The following is a 23,218-nucleotide window of genomic DNA, read 5'->3' on the forward strand; positions in this document are numbered from 1 at the left end:
TGAGTGGTTTTCATGTAATTAGGATATTTAAGGATTAGGATCTTGCCCCTGCACGATTGGAAGGATGAGCTGTTTTCAAATGTCTGAATGTCTGTAATCTCAAACTTCATCCCTAGATGTCATTGAATCCTACACACTGGTCCTTTCTAAGTGTCTAGAAAATATTCACATTTGAGAAGCTAGAACAAGTGAAATGAACATTTTGTCTTTTAAAAGAATTACATCAATTGTTGCATATTATTTTTTTAATTCCTGCAGCTCTGCTATTTGTTGCTGTTTGAGTTGCTCATGACCCAAAATTCTCCCCTTTTTTCCACAGGGACCTGCGGAGTAACATGATCAGTCGTATTGAACCAGGCGCTTTCCTTGGATTGCCAGCACTCAAAAGACTGTGAGTAGTGGTGGAGCTTCTGCAGCCTCACTGTCTCTTTAATGTGGCTTTTGCATGCATTTGTATGCGCTACATTCACACGCTCAGCCCCTCTGGGATTTCACTGAGGTATTCTTTTATTATTGCAACCAAAAGATTTAAATTCCAGCTTATTTTTATTAATACTGTTTATGAATATTGTGAGTCACTACTCTTGTTCAATGTGTGCTCTGTTAAACTTAGTCATTTTGAAGTGCGGTTGAAGCCATTTTTCTTCAGGAATTTGTAGAAGCTTTGGAAATGAAACATATTTTACAAAAGACAACAGTTCTATCAATTTAAAATACCAGAACAGTCTGGTCTCTGTTATTTTCAATAGCATTTAGTCACTGCTTCACATCACTGCTTTCAGCCATGACTCTGATTGCATATATTGTGTTTTAAAGCAGCTGTTGTTTTGTGTCTGTCCAATGAGCTGTGCGTGTTCTAGCAGGTCTAGAGTGTATCCAGTGTCCATAAGGGAGCATGGTCAGGCAGCAGTCTATTTCTACTGCCTTGTTTTGTCTGGCCCACTGCCAGAGACCACTGCAGACAGCATGAGGCCTTATATGCTTTCACACACTTCACAAAAAAAAAAAAAAATGTGTGTGGTGCCTATGAATATTGTGATGATAGTTTTGATATGCAGAGAACACATAAAGATAGAGTCCATCTGGGACATGTGGTGTGTGAGTGTGGGAGGTCAGAAACTGTGCAAAGTGTATAGTTGTGTGTTTCTCTTTGTGTATGTGTGTGTGTGTGCGTGCGTGCATGAGCGAGAGCAAGAACACAGCATGAATTGGAATCATCCGACAGTACCCAGCCGCTGCCAACACAAACTTGAGCTTGGCTGCTGCTGCGGAGCAATAAGAGCGAGACAGGAAGGCAGTCAGCTCCTTGGCTCAGACCTGGCCTCATCCAGCCCCCCCCCCTCCTCAATGCATATTCATGCCACACTCAGATGGATTCACGCCTGCCTATATGTTATGTGCATATTAAGATCTTTACCCCACACTTGAGCCATTCATAAAGACTTTCCTCATCACCGCAGAGTGATCTGCAACCTCAGATGGATGTGTTTGTTCCAGAGTACAGTTTGGTTTTAGGTTTAATTGGCCCCACCACCCGTCTCAGTTAATTTCAAAGGGTAGTTGTCACTCACTCGACTGTGAATGGGAGGGAGCACAGAAAAGAGAAGACGAGCGAGGGGGACAATGAGGTAGTGCTGAACCCTGGGAATGTAAACACAGAAGCCCTACATCAAGGGTTGGCATCCACTGCGACACAGCCACCCTTATTTTTCCCAGTCCGTGGAAAATTGAACTTAATTTAAAGCACGAAGTACATAAAAATAGATTTTTACCAGTATTTATATCATACTTATTTGACATGCCTTTGGCACATGATTCTCTACTATTCTCTTTGTCCTTATCTTTAACTATACTCTAGCCAGTCTTTGATTTCGCTCCATCTGTGTGTCTACCTCCCCCCTCAGTATTGCCTAATTAGATTACTTATTATTTCAAAATGTGTCATTTGGAGGGCCTAATTATCTTATGTGACTTAGTGCAGTAATGGAGACATTTAAAGAGAAGGCTGCAGAAGTTCTACACGTCAGACATTAGTCTTACTGACACACTCAAAGTGCAAGTTGTATGTAAGAAGCAGTCGGAGTAAACAAAGTTTGTGAGTCAGATTTTCATCCTGCTTCAGAAAATATGCATGTGGTAGAGCTGTTGAAAAACACTTTAGCATTATATTCTGTCATACATACTGCAGGTATGTACAGAGGCTCGGTAGCTATGGCATAGACGACGTCCACCTCCTCAAATATCTAACTATGGAGATACCACGTGGGGACTGCAAGAACTACAATTGGTCAGCATGGGTTTCCTGTGTTTTCTGTTTCTGATGCCAGTCGAGTTAAGACGGCATGAAACAAGTCGATAAAAGCTTCAGCTTTCTCCTCATTTTCAATAGTGCATATCTAGGAAAGCCATCTCCACTTTCTGCACAAAGTATCACTGTTAATGAAACTGTGTGACTTAAAATGGAATATTAATAATGGAGAATAAATTAAAGCATTACACAGCATGATCATGTATGATACATTCATATAGCATTGCAGCAGTGCATCAGACAAAGGGAAGGAATAAAACTCTGAAGTATAAATAAAAACCGGTGTTGTAGGTTTTCATGATGGGTCTAACCCCTTGTGTTGACCGTAAACCCAACTTTTCTCAGTCCTTAAGTATTTGTTGAACAATGCTGTTACACCATGTCTACACTAAAGTGGATACATTTGGAAATTGCAGTTGTCAAGTTCACTATCTATGCTGAAATACTAAACAAACACACATATTCAAGTATGTCCACCAGTTTAGGAATGGTCCTAGCAATGCTGAAGCAGGGTCTTCAGTGGAGTTTGCTTTCTTCAGATTTTCAGTGGAGCTGTGCTTAGACCAGTGTTCAAGTTCCTCTTGCACCCCTTTACAACAGGAATAATGTCTGATCTAGAAATAGTCAGCTGGTCCCAGTTGTCTGGGTCTCTTTATTCGTGTTGGGAGTTCAGGTTCAGTTCGGGTGTAGGTACTCTTGGTTACACCCTCAGGGGAATGATAAATGTATCCCATACTTCACTTTACACACAGTTCACACACATTTTTTCACACACTTTTACAGTTAAATATATGCAAACGCATTATACAACGCTCAAACCCTATGGATTCCTCTGGCCTCAGCCGTTTTACTCTGCATTCCACCAACAGCTGCACAGTCCCCGTTCGAGCCTAATCACATCGGGCTATTTTTGCTTCTGCCTTGCCCTTGTATCATTCGAAACTGAAGTACTGCACTGAAACGGTCTTCTGTGCTGTTAATGTGCTACATGACTGCGGTTGAAAGACATGTTTGAGTTTAGTCTTTGGTAATGAATACTAGTCGACTAGTAAAAGCACATGGAGAGAAGAGACTTTAGTCACTAATGGGTACATAGCCAGACAAGAAAACTCTGTGATATGTGGATTTATCTGTATTGTTCTGAATAAATTAGAACTACTCCTAACACATTAAAAGTGAGTAATAACAGTATTCACCATCTTGTCTAAAGTCCCTTGATGTAGCTGTAACTCTAGGATTTGAATTCAGGCGATAAAGTGAGATGAAAGTATGCCTTTAGCAAGGGGAGCTCACCCCTCCCCACCCCTTCACTTCCACTGTGTTATCCTTCCCCTGACACACAATGCTCGCACAAATTGGCAAGCCTGCAAAAGGCGGCTTTTTCTTCTCTTCCAAGTGGAACTAATAACCTCACACAGTAAATTCCCCAGCTGGTACCTTAAGGACCAACACCAATAATTACATAAATGCTCGGATGTTAGCATATGCCTGACAGTCATTTTCCAGGTATCACTTTGTGTCAGTATCACATTCCTCGAGCACCCCAGGATACAGTTTAGCTGGTGGGTTGAGGTAATGATCTGTCTTTTCTCCCAGACTCTTGTTTCTTTACTTGGCATTTTTCAATGATTGGATCACTCACTTGTGGTGCAGCTATTGTGAAGCTTGCTGTGGCTCTGATTTTTGGTTGCTTTAAATGTTATCTCTCTGGGAATGCAAAGAGCCTAAAATGTGATGTGGTCTAACAAAGCTATTCAAGTTTAGCTTTTTGCACAAATTAATATTTTTTGAGAACTCTGCAGTTTCTCTCTGCTCTACAGAGCATTTTGGTGCCTTTGAGTTCATTGTTTTGGTTCTGTTTCCTGCAAATGTACTGCTACCTTAATGTTTTGTAAAGGAAGAAGATCTGAAAATGTTCCCTTTTCAGATTGTTTTGTCTGAATAGTATCTGGAGGTCTGAAGTCAGGTCAAAACAACTGTGACACTTTGGCTTGTGGGGTGGAGTGTGTGGTTTGGGGCGTACCAACCCAGAGGGGGGGGACCACAGTATCTGCAGATAGTGTTCTAAGGTGGTGCACTCGAGCCATCTCTGGTTGCAGCTGTTTCTAAATGTTTGCACACTGGGTGTAATTCACAGGCGAATCAGTCTTTTCCATGTTCAGTCCTGAACTCGTCTGCTATTTCTTCTGAAAGGCGTCAGGAGTCTCAGACACTAACATCTGATGTTTGCCAGATACATCACGTCAGGTCACATCCAGAGGAGAAACACACACGTTTGACGTGTTTGACATTAATCATGGGCGATTAATCATCTCCCAGAGTGTTACTGTGCCTTTGATGTGTAGGTTCCCCCAGAGGCCCGCACAGACATTATCTAAAATCACCTTGAAAGTTGTAAACCTGTCAGCTGAATTTTTGGGCTCTTTGCCTCAACCTGTCTCTGTTGAACCTGGCTCTCTCTTTAAAAAAAAATAAAAAATACCTGCTGCGCTTTATCTCACCAACTGAAGCATTACTCAGTTTATCAATTTTTCTCAGGATACAATCTGATTTTCACGGTTTATCTTGTCGGAAACATTCCCTCCCAGCTTTAATACAGCTTACTAATTGATGGTCTTTTAGACTATTGTAGCTGTCATGTTGTGTTATGTCTGAAATGTGGAACAAATAAACTAGAGACTTTCTTTTTTTGTGTGTTCTACAGAGACTTGTCCAACAACAGCATTGGCTGTCTCAATGTAGACATCTTCAAGGGCCTCACCAGTCTGATCAGACTGTAAGTCATTAGTATTCTTATGAATATATCAAGTGTGTGCTAAAACAAGCAGTTATATAATGATGTCTTTGTAACAGACTGGAATGAATGATCATTGTTTTTCATCATTTCTTTTTTTCTAGAAACCTTTCAGGGAACATGTTCTCTTCATTGGCTCAGGGGACCTTTGACAGCTTGGTTTCTCTGAAGTCACTGTAAGTATGATAAGGCACATGTTGCCTTCCACAGAAATCACATGCAAACATCAATGTGTGATTGTGATGTCTGAATATCTACAGTTCCTAACAAATGGTGTTTAAGTCATAAAATATGGCAGCAAAATTGGGGTTTTCCATCACTTGCTATGGTAGTTGCCCTACACTTAACCTTGTTCCTGTATGCGTTCCTATACATTCACAGGGAGTTTCAGACACCTTACCTGCTGTGTGACTGCAACCTTCTGTGGCTGCTGCGATGGATCAAAGAGAGGAACATTGCGGTCAAGAACACCAAGTGCTCCTACCCACAGTCTCTCCAGGGTCAGCTCATAACCCAAATCAGGCCGGAGCTCCTCACCTGCGGTATTGACACACACACCTGAACTACACAGAAACAAAAATGTTCAAACATATGTATATAGATTTGACACTGTTACCCTAAAACATTAGTGCTTTGAACACTCTGAAACTGAATCGTTCATCATTTCAGTGACACTATCTAATGTCCTTTGACATTTTGGAAGGCTGAAATAAGTCATGTTGAGTTGTGACACAGATTGTAGCGTCAAAATTGTGCACTGTGTCTTTAATTTCTCTGTTTTGGTATCAGTGAGGCTGCTGGTGTTTGGGGAACAGGGGCTTGTGCAATGACACGGGAGATAAGAGAAGGGCTGCCCAGGCCAGTGCTGCCTTTGTTTGTACTTGCTCATGTCTTATCGGTTTGGCACTCATCACAGTGAGGGATTATGAAATGCATGGTAAAAAATCTAGCAGGAGCCGTGGCCTGACATGCATGACAAATAGCACTAATGTACCCAGAAATCGAGGCACTGTTTAATTTTTCCCAGTGTGTCACGTGCCAAGAGAGTGAAGCAAAAAGAGTATGTGACGAATATGAAACAAATATTTTCCCATGACTACCAGACTCTCATCCAAACGTCTGTCTGGTTTCATCAGATGCTCCACTTGAGCTACCCTCCTTCCAGCTGACTCCGTCCCAGCGTCAAGTCGTCTTTCAGGGGGACAGCCTGCCGTTCCAGTGTCAGGCCTCCTTTGTGGCCGAGGACATGCAGGTGCTGTGGTACCAGAACGGCCGCATGGTCAAGCCTGACGCCGCCCAAGGCATTTTCATTGAAAAGCGCATGGTGCAGAACTGCTCTCTGATTGCAAGGTATGGCAGTGCACATTCCTGTTTATGCTAACCTAAGGTGGTGTCTGTACTGTCTGTGATCATTAGAATTGTATGAAGAAATTTTTATGTTATTTTCTGGAGACAAAAACAAATCATTGATCTTTTAAATGTCATATTGCATGGTATTATTAGCTATTTTTTTATTTTACAGAAGTCTTTATTGTAATATTAAGAGCTTTTAGCTTTTTAACAACTTTATTTCCCTTTCAGATAAATAAAGCACTCTCTCGGATAAAGCCTAGCATATCTTTGTGTTCACTATCAGGCTGGCAGTTGTGCCAAAATATCTGATATCTCTGATTTGTCCTTCATGTTTCCCATTAGCGCGTTGACCATCTCGAACATTCAGCCCGGTTTTACTGGGAACTGGGAGTGCCGGGTCAGAACGAGCAGGGGCAACAACACCAGGACGGTCCACATTGTGGTGTTGGAGAGTTCTGCCAAGTACTGTGATCCTGAACGCGTCTCCAACAACAAGGGAGAGTTCAAGTAAGTGCACACGCCACATAACCAGACACTTACTTATACTAGTCACCTTAAGAATCAAGTGCATCTCTATCCAATATAAAAGCCTGAATTTTATGTCAGATATGATGTTGGCATCTCTTTATGTATTAAAGAGCTGTGGTCTATCTGGGCCTACATCCAGATCCAGTTATTTCCCAATTGTTTACACTTCTATAAATAGCTGGTTATTCTGGTTGAAAAGGTTTATTTGGCATTATTAGAAACTACATTTCTTTGGCCAAATTGGATACTTAAATGTATACATAGATATAGTCTTTTAAAAGTGAATATATAAGTATGAACAAGTATATTTAAAGTACGACATGTACAGCAGACTGCCATGTCAAGCACTGTGGCCCCCTCTTGTGGTTGAACATGTAAATTGCTTCATGGCTTTGGCCATAATCATTACATTTACTCTGTTGCTATTTATGTCACACGTAATATGGCTCACATGACACAAAGTTGGTAGAAAATAAGGACATGTATCTGATAATGAGGAATGGAAACAGCAGGACTGAGATCTATTTGTCTCCTTCCAGGTGGCCACGCACCCTGGCAGGGATCAGAGCCTACCTCCCCTGCAACAGACTACCATCAGGCGCAGGCACATACTCGGGCAGCTCGGGCGAAGAGCAGCGGGCGTCGCGCTACTGTGATCGCAAGGGGGTATGGGCGGAGGACGACTACACCCGCTGCCAGTTCCAGAAAGATGTCACAAGATTCCTAGATCTCATCAACCAGGTCTGTATCAGTCTGATGACATTGTGATTTTTCTTTTGTTTCTCAGTGTTCATTTTCTATTCTTAGTTCCTCTTATCCTTGCTTCTGCCTGTGTGCTTGGACAATTCCGAATCAGAGACTGATCCCTCTTTTGGTATCTTTTCCTCTAGATGCCTCTGAATGAGAGCAATGTGGTGGCCAGGGCACGACGCCTGTTGGTCTGCACAAACGATGCTGCCAACTTTTCCGACAAGATGGACATTATCTTCGTGGCCGAGATGATTGAGAAGATTGGCAAGTTTGTTGAGAAGTTTAAAGAGGTAAGTATTATAAGTGGCTGCACTTTGGTCACATTTTCAACCCAGCACCAAACCAAAACTACAAATTAAGCACTTTTTACAAGCTCACGCTCACAGTAGAACGTGATGCATGCATTTGTTGTATTACCCCGTTCAAGGACAAATAGATTAATGCTCAACAGCTGTTTGTTGTCATGTTGTTTAATGAGAAAGGATGTCTTGTCACGACGTTCAGCACAGCTGTAGGCCAACAAAAAGCAAAGTTTTCAAAGTAAAGGAGCTTCTGGCATGTTGTAACTGCTGTAGGCAAGAAGCACTATAGTTTTAAAGCATATTAAAGTTTAGTCGAACGACATCAAGCTTGAAATGTGCTTTCAATAGTCAAAACGAGTCAAAGATCTACCCTAAAGCATGTTCTTAGTGCTGTTTGATACAAACAAGATGCTGGCTGAACATGTTCACTTCTTGTGTTTCCACTCAAGTAATTTAGAATATGAGCTGCTGCTACAAGTAGAGAAACAATCTTGTGTCACAGAAAACCTATGCGTGTATTCACTCATATAAACGTGTTTCTTGTCTCCCAGCTGGGTGAGGTGATGGTTAGTATGGCCAGTAACTTGATGCTGGCCGATGAGAGGGTGCTCTGGATGGCCCAGCGCGAAGCCATGGCCTGCTCCCGCATCATCACATGCCTCCAGAAGATTGCTGTCTACCGCCTGGCCACAGCACAGGCCTTCTCCCTGGTTAGTTGCACTTGTTGTTGCGCTTGCACAATTTAAAAATAAGGCCTTTGTGTCATGTGGCACTTTTTGATTTTTGTCTTAGAATCAATTGAGTCAATTTTGTCTTTTCCTGTTGTCCTTCCAGACTTCCCCTAACATTGCACTGGAGGCTCACACTGTCAGGGCCAACGACTGGAATGGCATGACCTGCATGCTGTTCCAGAAGCACAGCCCCGAGCGCACGCCCGGACAGGACCGCCAACTCACCTTCAAATGCAACACAACCAGCTCCTTCTCCAGCATTCTTTACAAGGTCAGCTCCTACCAGAGTTTATTAGCAGATTGCTTTGCTGATTGCAGCTTGTAAGCATGTGAAATCAGAACAAAACAAGATATCTGTTAGAAATATGAATGGGTTGGATTTTTACTGGATTGTATCTTTTGTCCCTGTAGAACACCATTGTGGAGGCTTCCCTGCAGCTTCCTCAGTCTCTCTTTACCCAGGCTGCACTCCCTGGGCAGGCGGAGGACACGGCCTATAAGCTCCAGCTACTGGGCTTCCGCAATGGCAAGTTTTTCCCCTCCACCGGGAACTCCTCCCAACTGGCTGATGGTGGGAAGAGGAGGAGTGTGGCCACCCCTGTCATCATGGCCAAGATAGGTGAGTCAAAATATTCTGGTTTAGTTGAAAGTCTTTAATACGTTGCCAAATCAGAGTGGAGAAATAGGAAACTGACACATAAAGCACTAAAACGTGACGGCACAACAACAACCAGTAGCCATTCTGCTCAGTTAGGACACATTATCACACAATATAATGAAAACCTGTCTGTGTTTTTCATCAGACGGCATGTCCCTGCACATCCTGAAGACGCCCGTTAACATCACCCTGCGGCGGTTTGCCCGTGGCTCAGATGCAGTTTCTGCCTCCTGGAACATCAGCCTGGTGGGAGGCCACGGAGGGTGGCAGAGCGATGGCTGCCGCATCCTGGGCCATCACGACAACTTCACCACCATTTCCTGCAACTCTCTTGGCAACTATGGCCTCCTGATGGTAGGTTGGATTATTCCTTATGTTCGTTGACACATTTGCATCTGGTACTTTGTAGATGTCTAAGAGGATTATTATTATTCTTGGTTTATAAGATGCATTAACATGGCAATATTACCTAAACTGAGGATTTATCTCATCTGTCATGCAGGACCTCAGCAGTGTGGAGTATTTCTCTCCCAGTATCCAGCCCCTGCACCCAGTTATCTATGCTACTGCTATCATACTACTTCTCTGCCTGCTCACTATCATCATCAGCTACATCTACCATCACAGGTAAGAAATGACCTATATTGTGTAATTTTATTAATGTTTTCCTGGGTCTTCATATTTACTACCATGCAAGATTTATTTTTGCTGTTTTTTTGGCCCAAGGCCCCATTGATTTCTGCTAGATAGACTACAACCTCTCCTTTCTCATGTTTAGTTTAATTGATTTATCATTTTTATTTTAGTTTCTATACAACTTTACCTTATTTTTTACTGAAAGTAAACTGGATGCACTCATTCTAAAGCAACAAAGTAATGGTAGACAGCTTGAGAGCAAGAGAATCATGACGCTCTAATGCATTAGGAAAGACCAGAGGTTCACTGGTGACGATCAGAAGAACCTGCAAGTTGGTAGATGACCAGCATGACAGTGTATGAGCGATCGTTTAAGTAAAGGCTGGTGTAGAGCCTGGTGATATGATGTATTGATATTGTGAAATGTGACTTTATATCATCTATTTATTTTACTTACTTTGTGTTTGTCTGGGACAAATGCATTGTGTATTTATTCTTTGACCGTGATTCATATGGACATTATGACAGTTTCATTCATCCCTAAAATATTGTCAATATTGCCCAGCTCTGTTGGGGTGAAGACAAAGCATCTGTATAATTGTGCAGTGCTTGTACAAAATGTTTTTTTTCCATTTTAAATTCTGTGATGTTTTTGTTTTTTTTCCTCCAGGTCTGTACGTGTGAGCCGCAAGTTTTGGCACATGTTGGTCAACCTCTGCTTCCACATCTCCCTCACCTGCGGGGTCTTTGTAGGTGGCATAAATCAGACGCGATACGCAAGCGTCTGCCAAGCAGTGAGTGCACACCACCCACACACACACACTCCGACATTCATGCTGGGTATGCTTTCCTCCTAACTTAATAGTTGGTAGTCAAAAATGAACAAGTGCTTCGGATGCTTTCAAGGAAAAAGTTGCCTTTGGCTAAGTTCTACTCTGCTTATGAAACTTGTGGAAACACAGTAAAAAAAATACATAGAGATACAGTAGATCGTTTCCATGGCTAGAGGCAATCCTGCACCTCCACTCATGGTGTGTTGTACTGAGACACATTACTTATTCATTTCTCATTGCACAAAGTACCAGGATGAACGATTTTGGCAGTGACATTTTTGTTTATTTACTTAATCCCCTCTGTCATAAAGATATATCTCAAAAGGTGATTTTTCAACTCAGGCTGATGATGACATATACTCAATACAAAATCGCTCAAGGATCATCATGCCATTTAAAATACTCAGTCCATCATGTTTATTTTTATTGGTGAAACTTAACAACAGGGGCATTGAGACTGATTGCATTTCTTTTGCTTTACTAAATGTTATATAATGGTGCATTCTCTTCTAGGTGGGCATCTTGCTGCACTATTCAACCCTGGCTACAGCTCTGTGGGTGGGCGTGACCGCACGCAACATTTACAAACAGGTGACGCGCAAGGCCAAGCGCTACGAAGAGCTGGACGAACCTCCGCCACCACCACGGCCTATGCTGAGGTATGATCCCACCATTCTTACATTTTGGTTGCGTGTCCAAATGGCAGCATTAGGTAACTGCTTGACTATCTTAGACTCAGGCATTGTGTAACATGTCAATAAACTGCACGCACTTTTATGCTTACTAAGCGTGCCTTACTGCGACAAACACTACCAGGGGATGAGATCTAGTGTTTTCTCACATACTTAGCTACTCAGACAGTCTTAGCTTACTCCTGCATCCAATTCTCACCTTCTTTAAGTTAAGAAATGAACAAACCCAAAGCAGAGTTTAACTCTAACCTTTGCCGTCTGTTTCTTCTGTGCTATACCTGCATAAGCATGTATGTGCAAATAAAATCACAGCAGCCTTGCACACAATTCTGTACTCATGTAGTGCTGGACAAGCTATACATGTACATTGTGAAAACGACATGCTAGGTTTACATGCTTGGAATATTTTTAGTAGATATACATTTCTATTGTTGTTGAGATTTCTTTTGCTATAAGTGGGAATGTTTGTTGGTGAAACTGCCACATGGTGTCAGTGTAGAGGCCTGAAATACCACCGGACCTCTGTGCCCAGCTCATGCCCGCTTGTCATCCTACAAACACAAACACAAAGACTTAAGCAGAGCCACACCTTTCTGTGCTTTCTCCAAAAGGTTCTACTTAATCGGCGGAGGGATACCCATCATTGTCTGTGGCATCACTGCAGCAGCTAACATCAAAAACTACGGCAGCCGGACCAGTGCGCCATAGTAAGTAGTCTCTGTATAGAAAGCAATTAAAGTTCCTATCCTCAGGATGTTCTCATGGTAATGCTGTGTCATTTTTTCTGGACAACAGTGTTTAATGAAGGAGCATCCAGGCCCAAGAGATCTTTCACATTGTGTCCTCAAGGGGAGTTGGCTTTAGTTATCGACCGGCCAGACTGCGTCGCTTTAGTAAATAATGGATATTTTTATGTGGGTAGGAAAAGTTTATTCCCTGAAGTTCTGATTACAGGGGCCTATTAATGGTGTGTGCATCCAAGCAACAACCAACTGCTGCCAGTTTTTACAGCAAGCCCCCCCACCCCCCGCCACACTCAGGCAGCTGTTTAGATTGTGCAACGTGGCTGACTAATTGAGAAATCTGGACCCGTATCTGTCTGAAGTCTTTGGAGTTTAATTAATTTCTTGCAAGCACGATGAATCCAGCCTGTGTTATTAAATGTAATGGGACAGTTACTGTAAAAATTAGACGCCAAAGTTTTTCAAAGACTCATTTTAACTTTGTGAAGTAAATAATGACGGTGACAGATTAAGATGAGGAGATGTGCTATTGTTTTAATGAGCACTGTTGAAAATGTTCCTTTTAGGAAGTGCTCCATAATTTCAGTAATAGCTTAAAGATCATCTTGATATAATTGGGGGAAAAAAACTCTGAAAAGTCACATCTATTATCTTACTGTATGACATATTTAATTGGTCTTGTCTCTCTCTTCTCCCTCTAGTTGCTGGATGGCATGGGAGCCCAGTATCGGGGCTTTTTATGGCCCAGTGGGATTCATCATCTTCGTAGACTGCATGTACTTCCTCAGCATCCTGCTCCAGTTGCGCCGCCACCCTGAACGCCGTTATGAGCTCAAGGAGCCGACCGAAGAGCAGCAGCATCTGGCTCCGGCCCACACCGAAGTCGGGACAGATGCTCCCAGCAGCCAGTGCCACCCCCTCACTCTCCAGCTCCAGCCTCACGAGGCCTCATCCTCCATAGTGTCTGCTACCCATGCTGTGGCCCTGTCAGCCCTGGAGAATGAGCACACCTTTGGTGCTCAGCTGATGGGCGCTGCAGGAGCGTTGGGGATGTATGCAGCCCTCTGGGTGTTCGGGGCTATGGCTGTATCACAGGAACACCCCTTTGACTTGGCTTTCACCTGCTTGTTTGGCGTGGCCGCACTGGCACTGGGGGCGTTCATGGTGGCGCATCACTGTGTCAACAGGCAGGACATGCGGCGCTATTGGTCCCAGGCTTGTTGCTCTGGGAGACGAGCCTACTCTGCTCAGGAGGATGCCCTCCTGCCTCAGCCTGGCGTGGCAATGACATCCACAACAGGATCTGCTGACAAGCCCGACGGGGAGTCTTCAAAGTGTGGCCACAGCAGCGCAGAGTCCTCTTACACAAATAAGAGCGCCCCAAGCATGCGCAACTCCGCCCATGGCAGCAAGCTGACCAATCTGCATGCAGAGGCAGCACAGTGCAAGTCTGCCTCGGCCCCGCCGACTGCCAACGGTGCAGCCGTTTTGGACAACAGCCTGACTGAACATTCACTAGACAATGAAATTAAAATGCATGTAGCACCAGTTGAGGTGCAGTTCCGCCCGATGAACAACATCAACAATCCAGCAGCTGCAACTAACGGACACGCGAGCAGGCATCACAAAAACAGAGCGCGAGCACACAGGGCGAGTCGGCTGACTGTGTTGCGAGAGTACGCCTACGACGTACCCACCAGCGTGGACGGTAGCGTGCAGAGCGCCCCCCACAGGCGGCACCACCATTATGATGTAGCGGCACGCAACAGTCGACGGGCAGCCTACATGGCATACAGAGAGCGGCATCAGTCCCAGCTGCAGCAGGACAGCAGCGACAGCGCGAGCCTGCCGCGACGCTCTCGCTACGCAGATAAAGGAGGCGGCAGCACCCTGGGGAACGGGTCAGTGGTCACTGTAGAGACTGAGCGGGTGGCTGCTGCTGCCATGTCGAGCTCAAGTAAAGACTCCGGTCCTGTAAAGCAGCCCAGCAGCACAGAACTAGAAAGCCAGCCCAAGTCATATGGGCTCAACCTCGTCACTCCAAATGGTGGCACACTTAAAGAAAATGGACAGCCAGTGCCTTTAATTAGCGCAGAGAGTGCAGCCAGTATAAAGACCGGCTTGTGGAAACATGAAACTACTGTGTAGCGACAGTTTCCGTCCCAAAGACTGCATCGTGACACGCTCTCGCCTTTAAACTGTGAAATGTCTTTTTTTTAAATATTTGATTTCAAATGTACACTTTTTTTAAAATGTACAATCAAATCATTACTGCCACTGATCTGTCTTTGTAGATATGTTTTTGTAAATGGTCTATTTTTATAACTTTTAATCCAAACCAGTTTTATTTCATTTAAGAGTTCTGTACATGAAACTGCATAGTCTGAGCTGTGGCCCTGTGCATATCCTTACCCCAGGGGATTTTTTTTTTTCATTTTCTAGTTTGTCCCAACAATAATAAAACAAAGTTCCATTTACCTAATTGAATGTTTTTTTTTATTCTTGTGATAACACCCACAATCTCCTCTTGGGTCTCCACAGCCAGTGCAAAGGTGAGCCAGAGCTGTTTTGTTTCCAAGAATTACTCTTGCTGACAACATATGACAAGCTGGTAATTGGGTTTTTCACTGACCTTCAGGTGGCCTCAGGTTCCCTTCTCTGCAGTGGAGCAGCACTTTAATTGCAACTGACTGTGGCCTTGGGCTCTACGGGTGTCTTCTCCCTGCCTGCTGGCAGTTTTGATGAGTGCACTGTACATTCTGGGCTCCCACTGACTTGATGCCCGGGCCGTGATTGACAGCTGACTCACAGGGCAAGTGAAGCTGCCATGAGAATAAAGGATAATGAGAGGAGGGCATCGTCTTCCTTTCTCACCTCCCTCCATTCTGCGTCTCCTGCACTGCCGACAGCAGAACTGGAGTCCCGCTCACAGCTTGACATCGCTATAGAGGAGAGAGCATATAAGAGACACAAAGTATGATTTGACTGCTGAGTACTCTGAAAATGAGTTTTTGCTAGGGGAATGCCATGTATCTGAGGTGATGTCAATAGCCACGGACCGTGAAAGACAGTGAATCCATTCTCTGCATATGTAGGGCTTAAGGGTAGTTGAACAGTGGCGGAAGAAGTATTCACATCCTTAAGTGAAAGTAAAAACAACCATGTTAAAATCCTCCATGACAAGTAAAAGTCCTGCCTTCAAATTCCACTCACTTTGTAACAAAAACACAACAATTCTTACTGTGTTTTCAGGTGATTGTACACTAATGGAAACATACCTATGGATACTGTATTCCATTTCAACCAATAGATCCTCCCTAGATTTTATACCCTGAACCCTTTAGAACTGTTTTTGGTGTACACTAGTATGGTACTTGTAGGCTACTTTACTTGAGTGTTTCCATTTGATCAATCAAGGAATCAATGTTTCTTTCCCTACATTGCAGAGAATAATATTTCTTATTCCTCTAAGTTTATTTAACAGCTCTAGTCTACCAGTGTGCCAATTAAGGTTTTACATGAAACAAAAAACATGCATTGTTAAAGAGTGTCACAGTTGTCACAGTTCAGATGTCTGAGTTGTTAGCAGTTCCACTCCTTTAAACTTATCAGATGTTTTAAGGCCCAAAGAGGTAAACCTGTTTCACATTAGGGATTTGAGAAATGTCAGAAAATTATATTTAAAATTTGTTCCACCTCAACCAGCTGCAACTTATATACTATCAGCATCAGTATTAACAGTCTAGTAACATTATATACCCAAAATGATATCAATAACAGGGCACGTACTGCAGAATGAGTAGTGTTATTTTTCATACTTTGGGTATATTTAGCTAATAATACTACTTTACTTTTACTTATATAATATATCTTACTTAGATTTTACATGAATAATCTTTACTGGTAATGGAGTGTGTTTACATTACTAAAATTAACCACTGAAGAACTAGTAACTACAGCTGTCAGATAAATATAGTGGTGTCAAAAATACAGTAACTCAAAACTGTAGTTCAGTAAATGTAAAGTAAGCACATGCAGTTTTGCACACTGCTATGGTAGGTAAGACATTTAGCATTATACACTTACTAAAGAATGCAAAAACTCCATGACACACTGCCTTATTTAATCATACATATGATTAAATAAGGCAACTACTACCTATTTAAGATGATGTCACAAACCATCAGTAATGATTGTTGATCAGTAATTGTTTGTGTCTACTGATCATTCCATTCACAGTGGAGGCAGAGAGACAATACAGCTCCAATAGCTCCAATTTTCCATTAATCGCATATTAATAAAACACATATTTCACTCGGGCAAAGATGTATTGCCCGGCCATCTTGGATGTGACAAATTATAATAAGACTTTTGAATTATGTAGAGAGCAGTTACGCCTTGATTAGTGGCAGCCTCACTGATTCCCTCCAGGCATGAAAGAGTGATCTTCAATTAACTGCCAAGGTTCTTTAGTGCTGCCATCTGTTATTAAGTTCATCTAAGGTCGTCAGTGAGGCAGGAATGACAATCTGAGGATGTTTGTGCCGCGTGGGGGCAAAATGCTCGTCAAGGCAAATTAACTGATAGTATCTCTGCTTTAAGATCACAGGGACACCTTGGGCAGAAATCGATACTGAATTAAGATAAAACAAATGAAGTCATTTAGATCTTTTCTTGGTCTTTTTTTCAAAAAGTCTTAGGGTCAGATCAAACATCTCAGGAATAATAAATCAGAGATGAGAGGATCATATTCAAACACCTAGAGCATCAGTTGCTGATAAACATTCTATTTTGAGATACAGTGATGATCCTTCCCACGATGTCTCTTATACTTTTCCACCTACTTTCCACTTAGTGTGCTCTGCGGAGCATATCTGAGCACAGTTCCTTACCAGGAGGCCCAGGGACAACGAGCGTCAGACAAGTGATGTGTTGTTTACATTTTCCAATCGCTGCTTGTGGCGCCTGGAGGAAGCATCTGGCTCTGTTGTGGAAACTTGCCACTGGAATTAAGATTGATACTTTCGAGAAAGTGAAGCCATCTGACTGCGCTGATTGTAATTAGGTGGCTCTAGCTGTCCAGGGGAACCAAAATATTTTTACCTGCAGGGTTGCTAATCACCCAAAAACCTCCAAGGCCTGACATATAGATTAAAGCGATAATTAGCATACAGGGTCTGTGATGATTGCCGTCACTGTCGAGCAGCTGTCTCCAAAGATAATTGGTGAATTTATGTAGTTTGGGAAGTTATGTGGAGTTTATGTAAATACTTGCAGACGAGGCAAAGTCACATCAGTATGCAAGTGTTTAAGCTAAGGTCAGGGCTTTTGCAAATGTTTGCATTTAAGCACTTAGACGTTCACCACCTAGAGTTACATAATACTGCACAACCTTCTACTTAAGACAGATGCGTGATTGCTAAGCAGAAACTGGCAATTGTCCTTCACACTGCAGGGATACTCCAACATTGTTCATATTAATTGCTATTTTTTTCATCAGACAATTTTCATGCTTGAAGAATATTATATTTGCACATCATTTCCTCAGAAGTAGCTTACTTGCATCCTCGCTGAAGCCAAAGCATGCATTCTGCGATGCCAACTTGTTTTTTTTATGCTGATGATGCTAAAGAGGCATTTTAGAGAAACTTTCCTCCCCAGGTTATGTGTTTGATTCAAATAAGTGGAAGTGGGAAGCCTGACAACGACTAAAATTGATGGTGGACGCAGGTTGTGCTCAAGAGAAGGGAAGGTGTTTCAAACTTGGGGAGTCAATCCCAGTCTTTAGGTTGTGTTTTCAGGGGGCAGAGTGAACTTAAAGTGAACTTAAAGTGACCTTAGCTTTATATTCTAAAGGTCAAACCCAGCAACCTCAGTGTAAAGGACATGTCAGCTTGTTCTTTGGTGGAACACAGAACATATTTCCTCCGTGAAAAAGTCTTTTGTGCTTTGATGTGGATTATCAAATGCCCCCTCACAGTTTAGCCATTTAACTTGTATTTATTTTTGGTCTCTACTGCAGTTGACCACATTGTGTCCTTTAAGCTCACAAAGACAGACCCAGAAATATCCGGAGCCCATTAGAGTCTTTGTATTACAAACTTTGGTAACAGTGCATTAATGGGTTCTGAAATTGTCTTTGTGCCTGAGTAAGATAAATGTTTTCACTTTCTGTCTTCTTTCATTCAAACTGATTAAGGTGTCCAAAGGACGTCTTGGCAAAAGAGAGCCTGTAAGTGCCATCTTGAATAATGGTGGTTCGCAAATCGAGAATCTGCCTGTCATCGTTCAGAGATTGCAATTTTATCCTGTTAAATTACATAAGACTGCAAAATCAGCCACAATTTCCACCTCATAATTGACTCCTCTCTTATATTGTGGGCCCGAAAAAATTCAGCCTTACTTTCCATACTCCTGAAATGTGTTTGACGAAGATATTATTTTTATTTTTTAACTGTACGTTTAGATGAATCAGAGTGATGGAATTCTAATAGCAGTACAGTCTCCTCATTAAGTACAGCGCAGAGACCTTGTGCAAACCAAAATATATCATGATTAAACTTTGGGCACCATCAGAGAGGGGGACAGAAATAGATGCTAATTTGGTATCTCCGGGGAAGGGGGGGGGGGCTACTGGTTTGATATCATTAGATCAGAATCACGCTTGAATATGGGTGTGTATTGAAATAGTTCTTCTAAAGTGAGACTTGTAAGTAGTGAGACTAAAATTAAAGTTCTTGGTGGATCCACATATAGATATGTTGCTGTTTTTAACACAATTTTCACCCAATTCTTTTCTATAATGATTAGGAAAAGTCAGGTCCGGTGACTCTCTAATGCCATTTTCCATCATTTTCCACAAAGTTACACAAACACACGTACACACACTGCCATATAATGATGACAACAAGCCATCTGCAGAGCTCTCAGGCCCATGTGCTGGCGGACCTGTGCTCCCATTAATGCCCTCACATTGCCATCCATCTACCTGTGCCAGTCTGTCGGAGCAGATTTTGGCTTCATCTTTCTGTCCAGGTGCTCTGTTATTTATAGCCACCTCAAAAACGATATCAGTCATTGTTCACTGTGACAGTTGCAGACAGCAGCCCTCTCATACACACGTCTCGCAAACCGAGGGCTGTCTATTGGAATGCATTTGTCTTGTCTGCTCGCTACAGGGCGCAGGATGAGGCTTTACGCATATGTTGGTGGAAGTTTCCAAATATTGAACAATTGTGAAGATATTTTCTCTGACTTGTGTGAAAGGGGTTATTTTGTGCTCTTTTTTTATGCTAAAGTGCAATTTTTGATGATCCACAAACCCACCTTGACAACAAAACATTAAAGGACCAGTGTTTGGGATTTAGTTGGCATCTAGTGGTGAAGTGAGTGGTAAATGAACACCACTCGCATCTGTATTTAACGACCTAGGAATGAGAACGGGCTGTAAAGTGTGAAGAAGAAGCTATGGTGGCTGTGAAACTCACATAAAATGCAAAAGACCCTACCTATAGCCATTGTTAGATTGTAGAAATGGTAGTTCAACATGGCGGCCTCTGTGGAAGAGGACCCGCTGCTCTGTAGATAAAAACAGCTTATTCTAAGTTAACAAAAACACAAAGATTCTTATTTTCAGGGGATTTACACTCATGAAAACATATCTGTCAGCTATCTGGTTAGCTTAGCGCAGTGCTAAGTTAGAAACAGAAGGGAAATTTCACATATGATTGTCATTGCATTATACAAACAAGATATAATGTGTTAATTTGAGACTTTTAAAGGTGCTGGTAAGCAGATTTTGTACCATCACATTTTTTTAGAGCGGGACTAGCTGTTTTCATTCTTCCTGCTCAGCTAAGCTAACCGGCTGCTGGCTGTAACAGACGTATTAGAGCGGTATCAAACATGTAGCCAACACTTGTGAAAATGTCAAACCTTTGCTTTAAACGAGAAGTTGATAAGTATATCGATACATCACTGTTATTGATTTATAATTATTAAATCACATGCTATAATAAGATTAAGACGATGCTACTACTGTGTCAGACTGTACGGCAAACTGCTAGAATGCCATTTTAAAGTGACACTATAACTTTTGAAAACACCACGCTCTTTCTCTTACAGTGAATTTGAATGTTTTTTTTTATTATTATTGTGTCATGCATTAGCATGCCCAGCCCACAAGGGCTTACAAGACACTATTATAAAAGATAGACAGACCAAAAACCAAAAAAAAATTATGCTTGATTTGGACATATGTCTTACAATGGAACAATGTAATTCAAAAGCAATGACACACACTCTTGCTAAACTCAACACACTCACAGGTTTCGCTGGTACAGCCTTACTTGGTCTGTTATGACCAGTAGCCGACAGGGTCTAATGTTAGCATGGATATTGCTGTGAAACTGACATTACTGAGTCAGTTCACTGACTTCTCCTCTCTACTTACTACTTTGCTATTGTTACACTGTGTTTTAGCATGTATTAGCAGCATTTTGTTAAAGTTAAGTTAAAAAGGCTTGCTTTAAGAGCTAAACACGTTTTAAGTGTCTGGTAATAATCTCAAAGCAGTTGTCAGATTTGATTAGAAAGATAAATCAAACATCAGGCCAGTTTATATTCACTTTTCACCTTGACCAACAGCTTGATGAATCACTGAAGCTCCTGGATCCCTTTACACAAATCTTATGAAATCAGCTATGTGGAACTTGTAAGCACCTCATTATTTTCTTTTTATCAGCTGCATATGATTCATGTATATTACAGAAATAAATATGTCTAAAAATAGTCATTACACCATGGTTCAAAGTCGCTACTTGCTCTAACACATCAAAATGGTTTAAGGGAAAAGCTTTTGTTTCAGAGAAGTGTCAGCAATTTCTCATCATACCAGCTGAGTGAATGACCTCCTGTTTCATGATTTGTCTAAATCTGTCTACTGTTGAAGTGTATGTGTGTGTGTGTTTTACAGTGAGACAGAAAACTCTGTCCTTTGTGGTATTCTTGGGAGACAGTTAAATAATCCTTTGCAAACGCTCCTTCATAAAACAGATGTGCTATGTTGTTAAAAATGTTCCAGTCTTCAAAATAGCTGACAGTTGTCTCGGCTTAAGAAGAAGTTTGATTTATTCTGGGATTGTCTTTTTATCATTGGCTTTATTGTTGACTGTACTGGGCTTGTTTCTGTGTGTAGCTACAGTATGTGTGGAAAACCTCCACTTGATTTCTTACTGTCCCTGTTTACAGACATACAGTACTGCTCCGTCCAGCAGCTGATATATTGTTTATACTGCAGTTTGTTTGTTTGCATGCAAGATAGAGAAAAATAGAGCGGAGGAGAGATATCCTGTGTGTTAAATGTGTGTGAAGTACTGTGTATATTTGTATGAAGACTCACATTTTATCAGGCAGCATCCCAAAGTGTTTTGACTTACTGCAGAATTATGTAACTGTCTAAACTGTTTGTGGCGAGTAGGGAAATTGGAGAGATTTATGATGAAAACGCTCCTGAAGACCCCTGGTGGTCCCTGAACCACACTTTGGGAATCACTACTTAAAAGTTCAATGTAGCCTATGGCGTGCCAAACAAACCACACTGCAACAGAAACACCATAAATTCAGTTTATGCCAGTGGAAGGTACACTGCAAGCTTGGAACTGCTGTATGTGTAGAATGCAGTTCTGAGAGTTAGACAAGGGTTTGCACATCTAAAGGCAGCACTGTTTAATTGAAATGAAGGAGTCCAGCCCATACCAAGTCCCAGTTTGTGCATTTTATACATAATGTAGCCTAGTAATCCAGGAAATACACAAACTGAGGCAATTAAGCCCAAATCAGGTAAACAAAAATATGTGGACGGGGTGTCCATACAGTGAAAAATATACACAGTGAATCCCCAAATGTTGAATTTGAGATACTCAAATACAGGACTTCAACCAACAATTGGTTTTATCATGAATTAATTTGCTGATTTTCTTAGATTAATTCATTAATAATTTTTAGTCCAAGGTCTGAATCACCTGTTTGGTTCAACCTACAAAAACCAAGGGTATAACAGAGCAGCAAATCCTCAGAAACATCATATATTTGTTTGTTTTTTCTTTTAAATAAATGATAAACAATCAATTATCTATACATATCATGAAACATAACCACCCAAAGGTATTTTTCTAATCCCCAGACACACACTCACCATCACCAAACACTCCCCCACTAACGCGCGCTTCCGCCAAGTACACCGCGTGCACGTGCAGCGTTCGGGCGCTCCCCCTCACTGCGAAACTTGGGAGTTGAATAAGCAGCAACTAGTACCAGCCGTCTACAAGTCGGCACCGACGAGCTCCTGTGACTGAACCGAGGGGGTCTTTCTACTCAAAAAAAAAAGTCCACCTAACGGGGAAAAAAACACTATGGACGCAAAGCGAGTGGAGACAATTTCTGCCCGGGTGGAGGCTGCTGTGTCGTCACCTGGTAGGACAGTGGTCGCATGTGTTGGCGTGGTCACCGATAGTTTGGGGATTAATGGGGGTCTGTGCTGCTCGGTCGTGCGTGGAGAGAAACGCCAGGCAAAACTCCTAGCACAAGTAATGCAATTTAATATCGCCTTGCCTGTCCGTCCAGAAATGTATACTTGGGACAGTACAACTTGTATTTTGTATCACTATAGGGCCACTCCTCGATTCGGCTTTTAATTAAAGCAACTCCAAACACGTTCATTTAATAACAATGAACACTTTTTAAAGTGTTAACGCTGATGTTAGCTTGTTTAGCTAGCAATTTAACTCAGTTGCAAAAAGTTTTAATTGAATTGAAGTGGTTGGCGGGTGATGGTCATTGCAGCTCATTTTCCCGTCCACAACATCGATTTATTGTAGGCAGGTTATGTAA

General features: G+C 42.1%; 2 protein-coding genes across 3 annotated transcripts in view; both read left to right on the top strand.

Annotated features, from left to right (window-relative positions):
- The window catches only part of adgra3 (adhesion G protein-coupled receptor A3), a 29,565-nt gene extending 14,758 nt beyond the window's left edge, over positions 1 to 14,807 (top strand). The window contains exons 3-19 of the mRNA XM_035675608.1: positions 320 to 391; positions 5,013 to 5,084; positions 5,207 to 5,278; positions 5,484 to 5,644; positions 6,239 to 6,452; positions 6,798 to 6,962; positions 7,523 to 7,724; positions 7,874 to 8,023; positions 8,587 to 8,745; positions 8,870 to 9,037; positions 9,178 to 9,385; positions 9,570 to 9,778; positions 9,927 to 10,051; positions 10,731 to 10,854; positions 11,407 to 11,552; positions 12,197 to 12,292; positions 13,030 to 14,807. Of these exons, the coding sequence (XP_035531501.1) occupies positions 320 to 391; positions 5,013 to 5,084; positions 5,207 to 5,278; positions 5,484 to 5,644; positions 6,239 to 6,452; positions 6,798 to 6,962; positions 7,523 to 7,724; positions 7,874 to 8,023; positions 8,587 to 8,745; positions 8,870 to 9,037; positions 9,178 to 9,385; positions 9,570 to 9,778; positions 9,927 to 10,051; positions 10,731 to 10,854; positions 11,407 to 11,552; positions 12,197 to 12,292; positions 13,030 to 14,476 (3,790 nt within the window). The 3' untranslated portion in view covers positions 14,477 to 14,807. The remainder of the gene's footprint in view (positions 1 to 319; positions 392 to 5,012; positions 5,085 to 5,206; positions 5,279 to 5,483; positions 5,645 to 6,238; positions 6,453 to 6,797; positions 6,963 to 7,522; positions 7,725 to 7,873; positions 8,024 to 8,586; positions 8,746 to 8,869; positions 9,038 to 9,177; positions 9,386 to 9,569; positions 9,779 to 9,926; positions 10,052 to 10,730; positions 10,855 to 11,406; positions 11,553 to 12,196; positions 12,293 to 13,029) is intronic.
- Positions 14,808 to 22,583: 7,776 nt separating this feature from the next.
- Positions 22,584 to 23,218, top strand: part of kcnip4 (Kv channel interacting protein 4) — a 130,137-nt gene continuing 129,502 nt past the window's right edge. For both annotated transcript variants that reach the window (XM_035675333.1, XM_035675339.1), the window contains exon 1: positions 22,584 to 22,801. In XM_035675333.1, coding sequence (XP_035531226.1) covers positions 22,741 to 22,801 — 61 coding nt within the window. In that variant the 5' untranslated portion in view covers positions 22,584 to 22,740. The remainder of the gene's footprint in view (positions 22,802 to 23,218) is intronic.

Source organism: Morone saxatilis, unplaced genomic scaffold (assembly GCF_004916995.1).
Source record: "Morone saxatilis isolate NCDOM2014 unplaced genomic scaffold, NCSU_SB_2.0 Contig4, whole genome shotgun sequence".
Taxonomy (NCBI): domain Eukaryota; kingdom Metazoa; phylum Chordata; class Actinopteri; family Moronidae; genus Morone; species Morone saxatilis.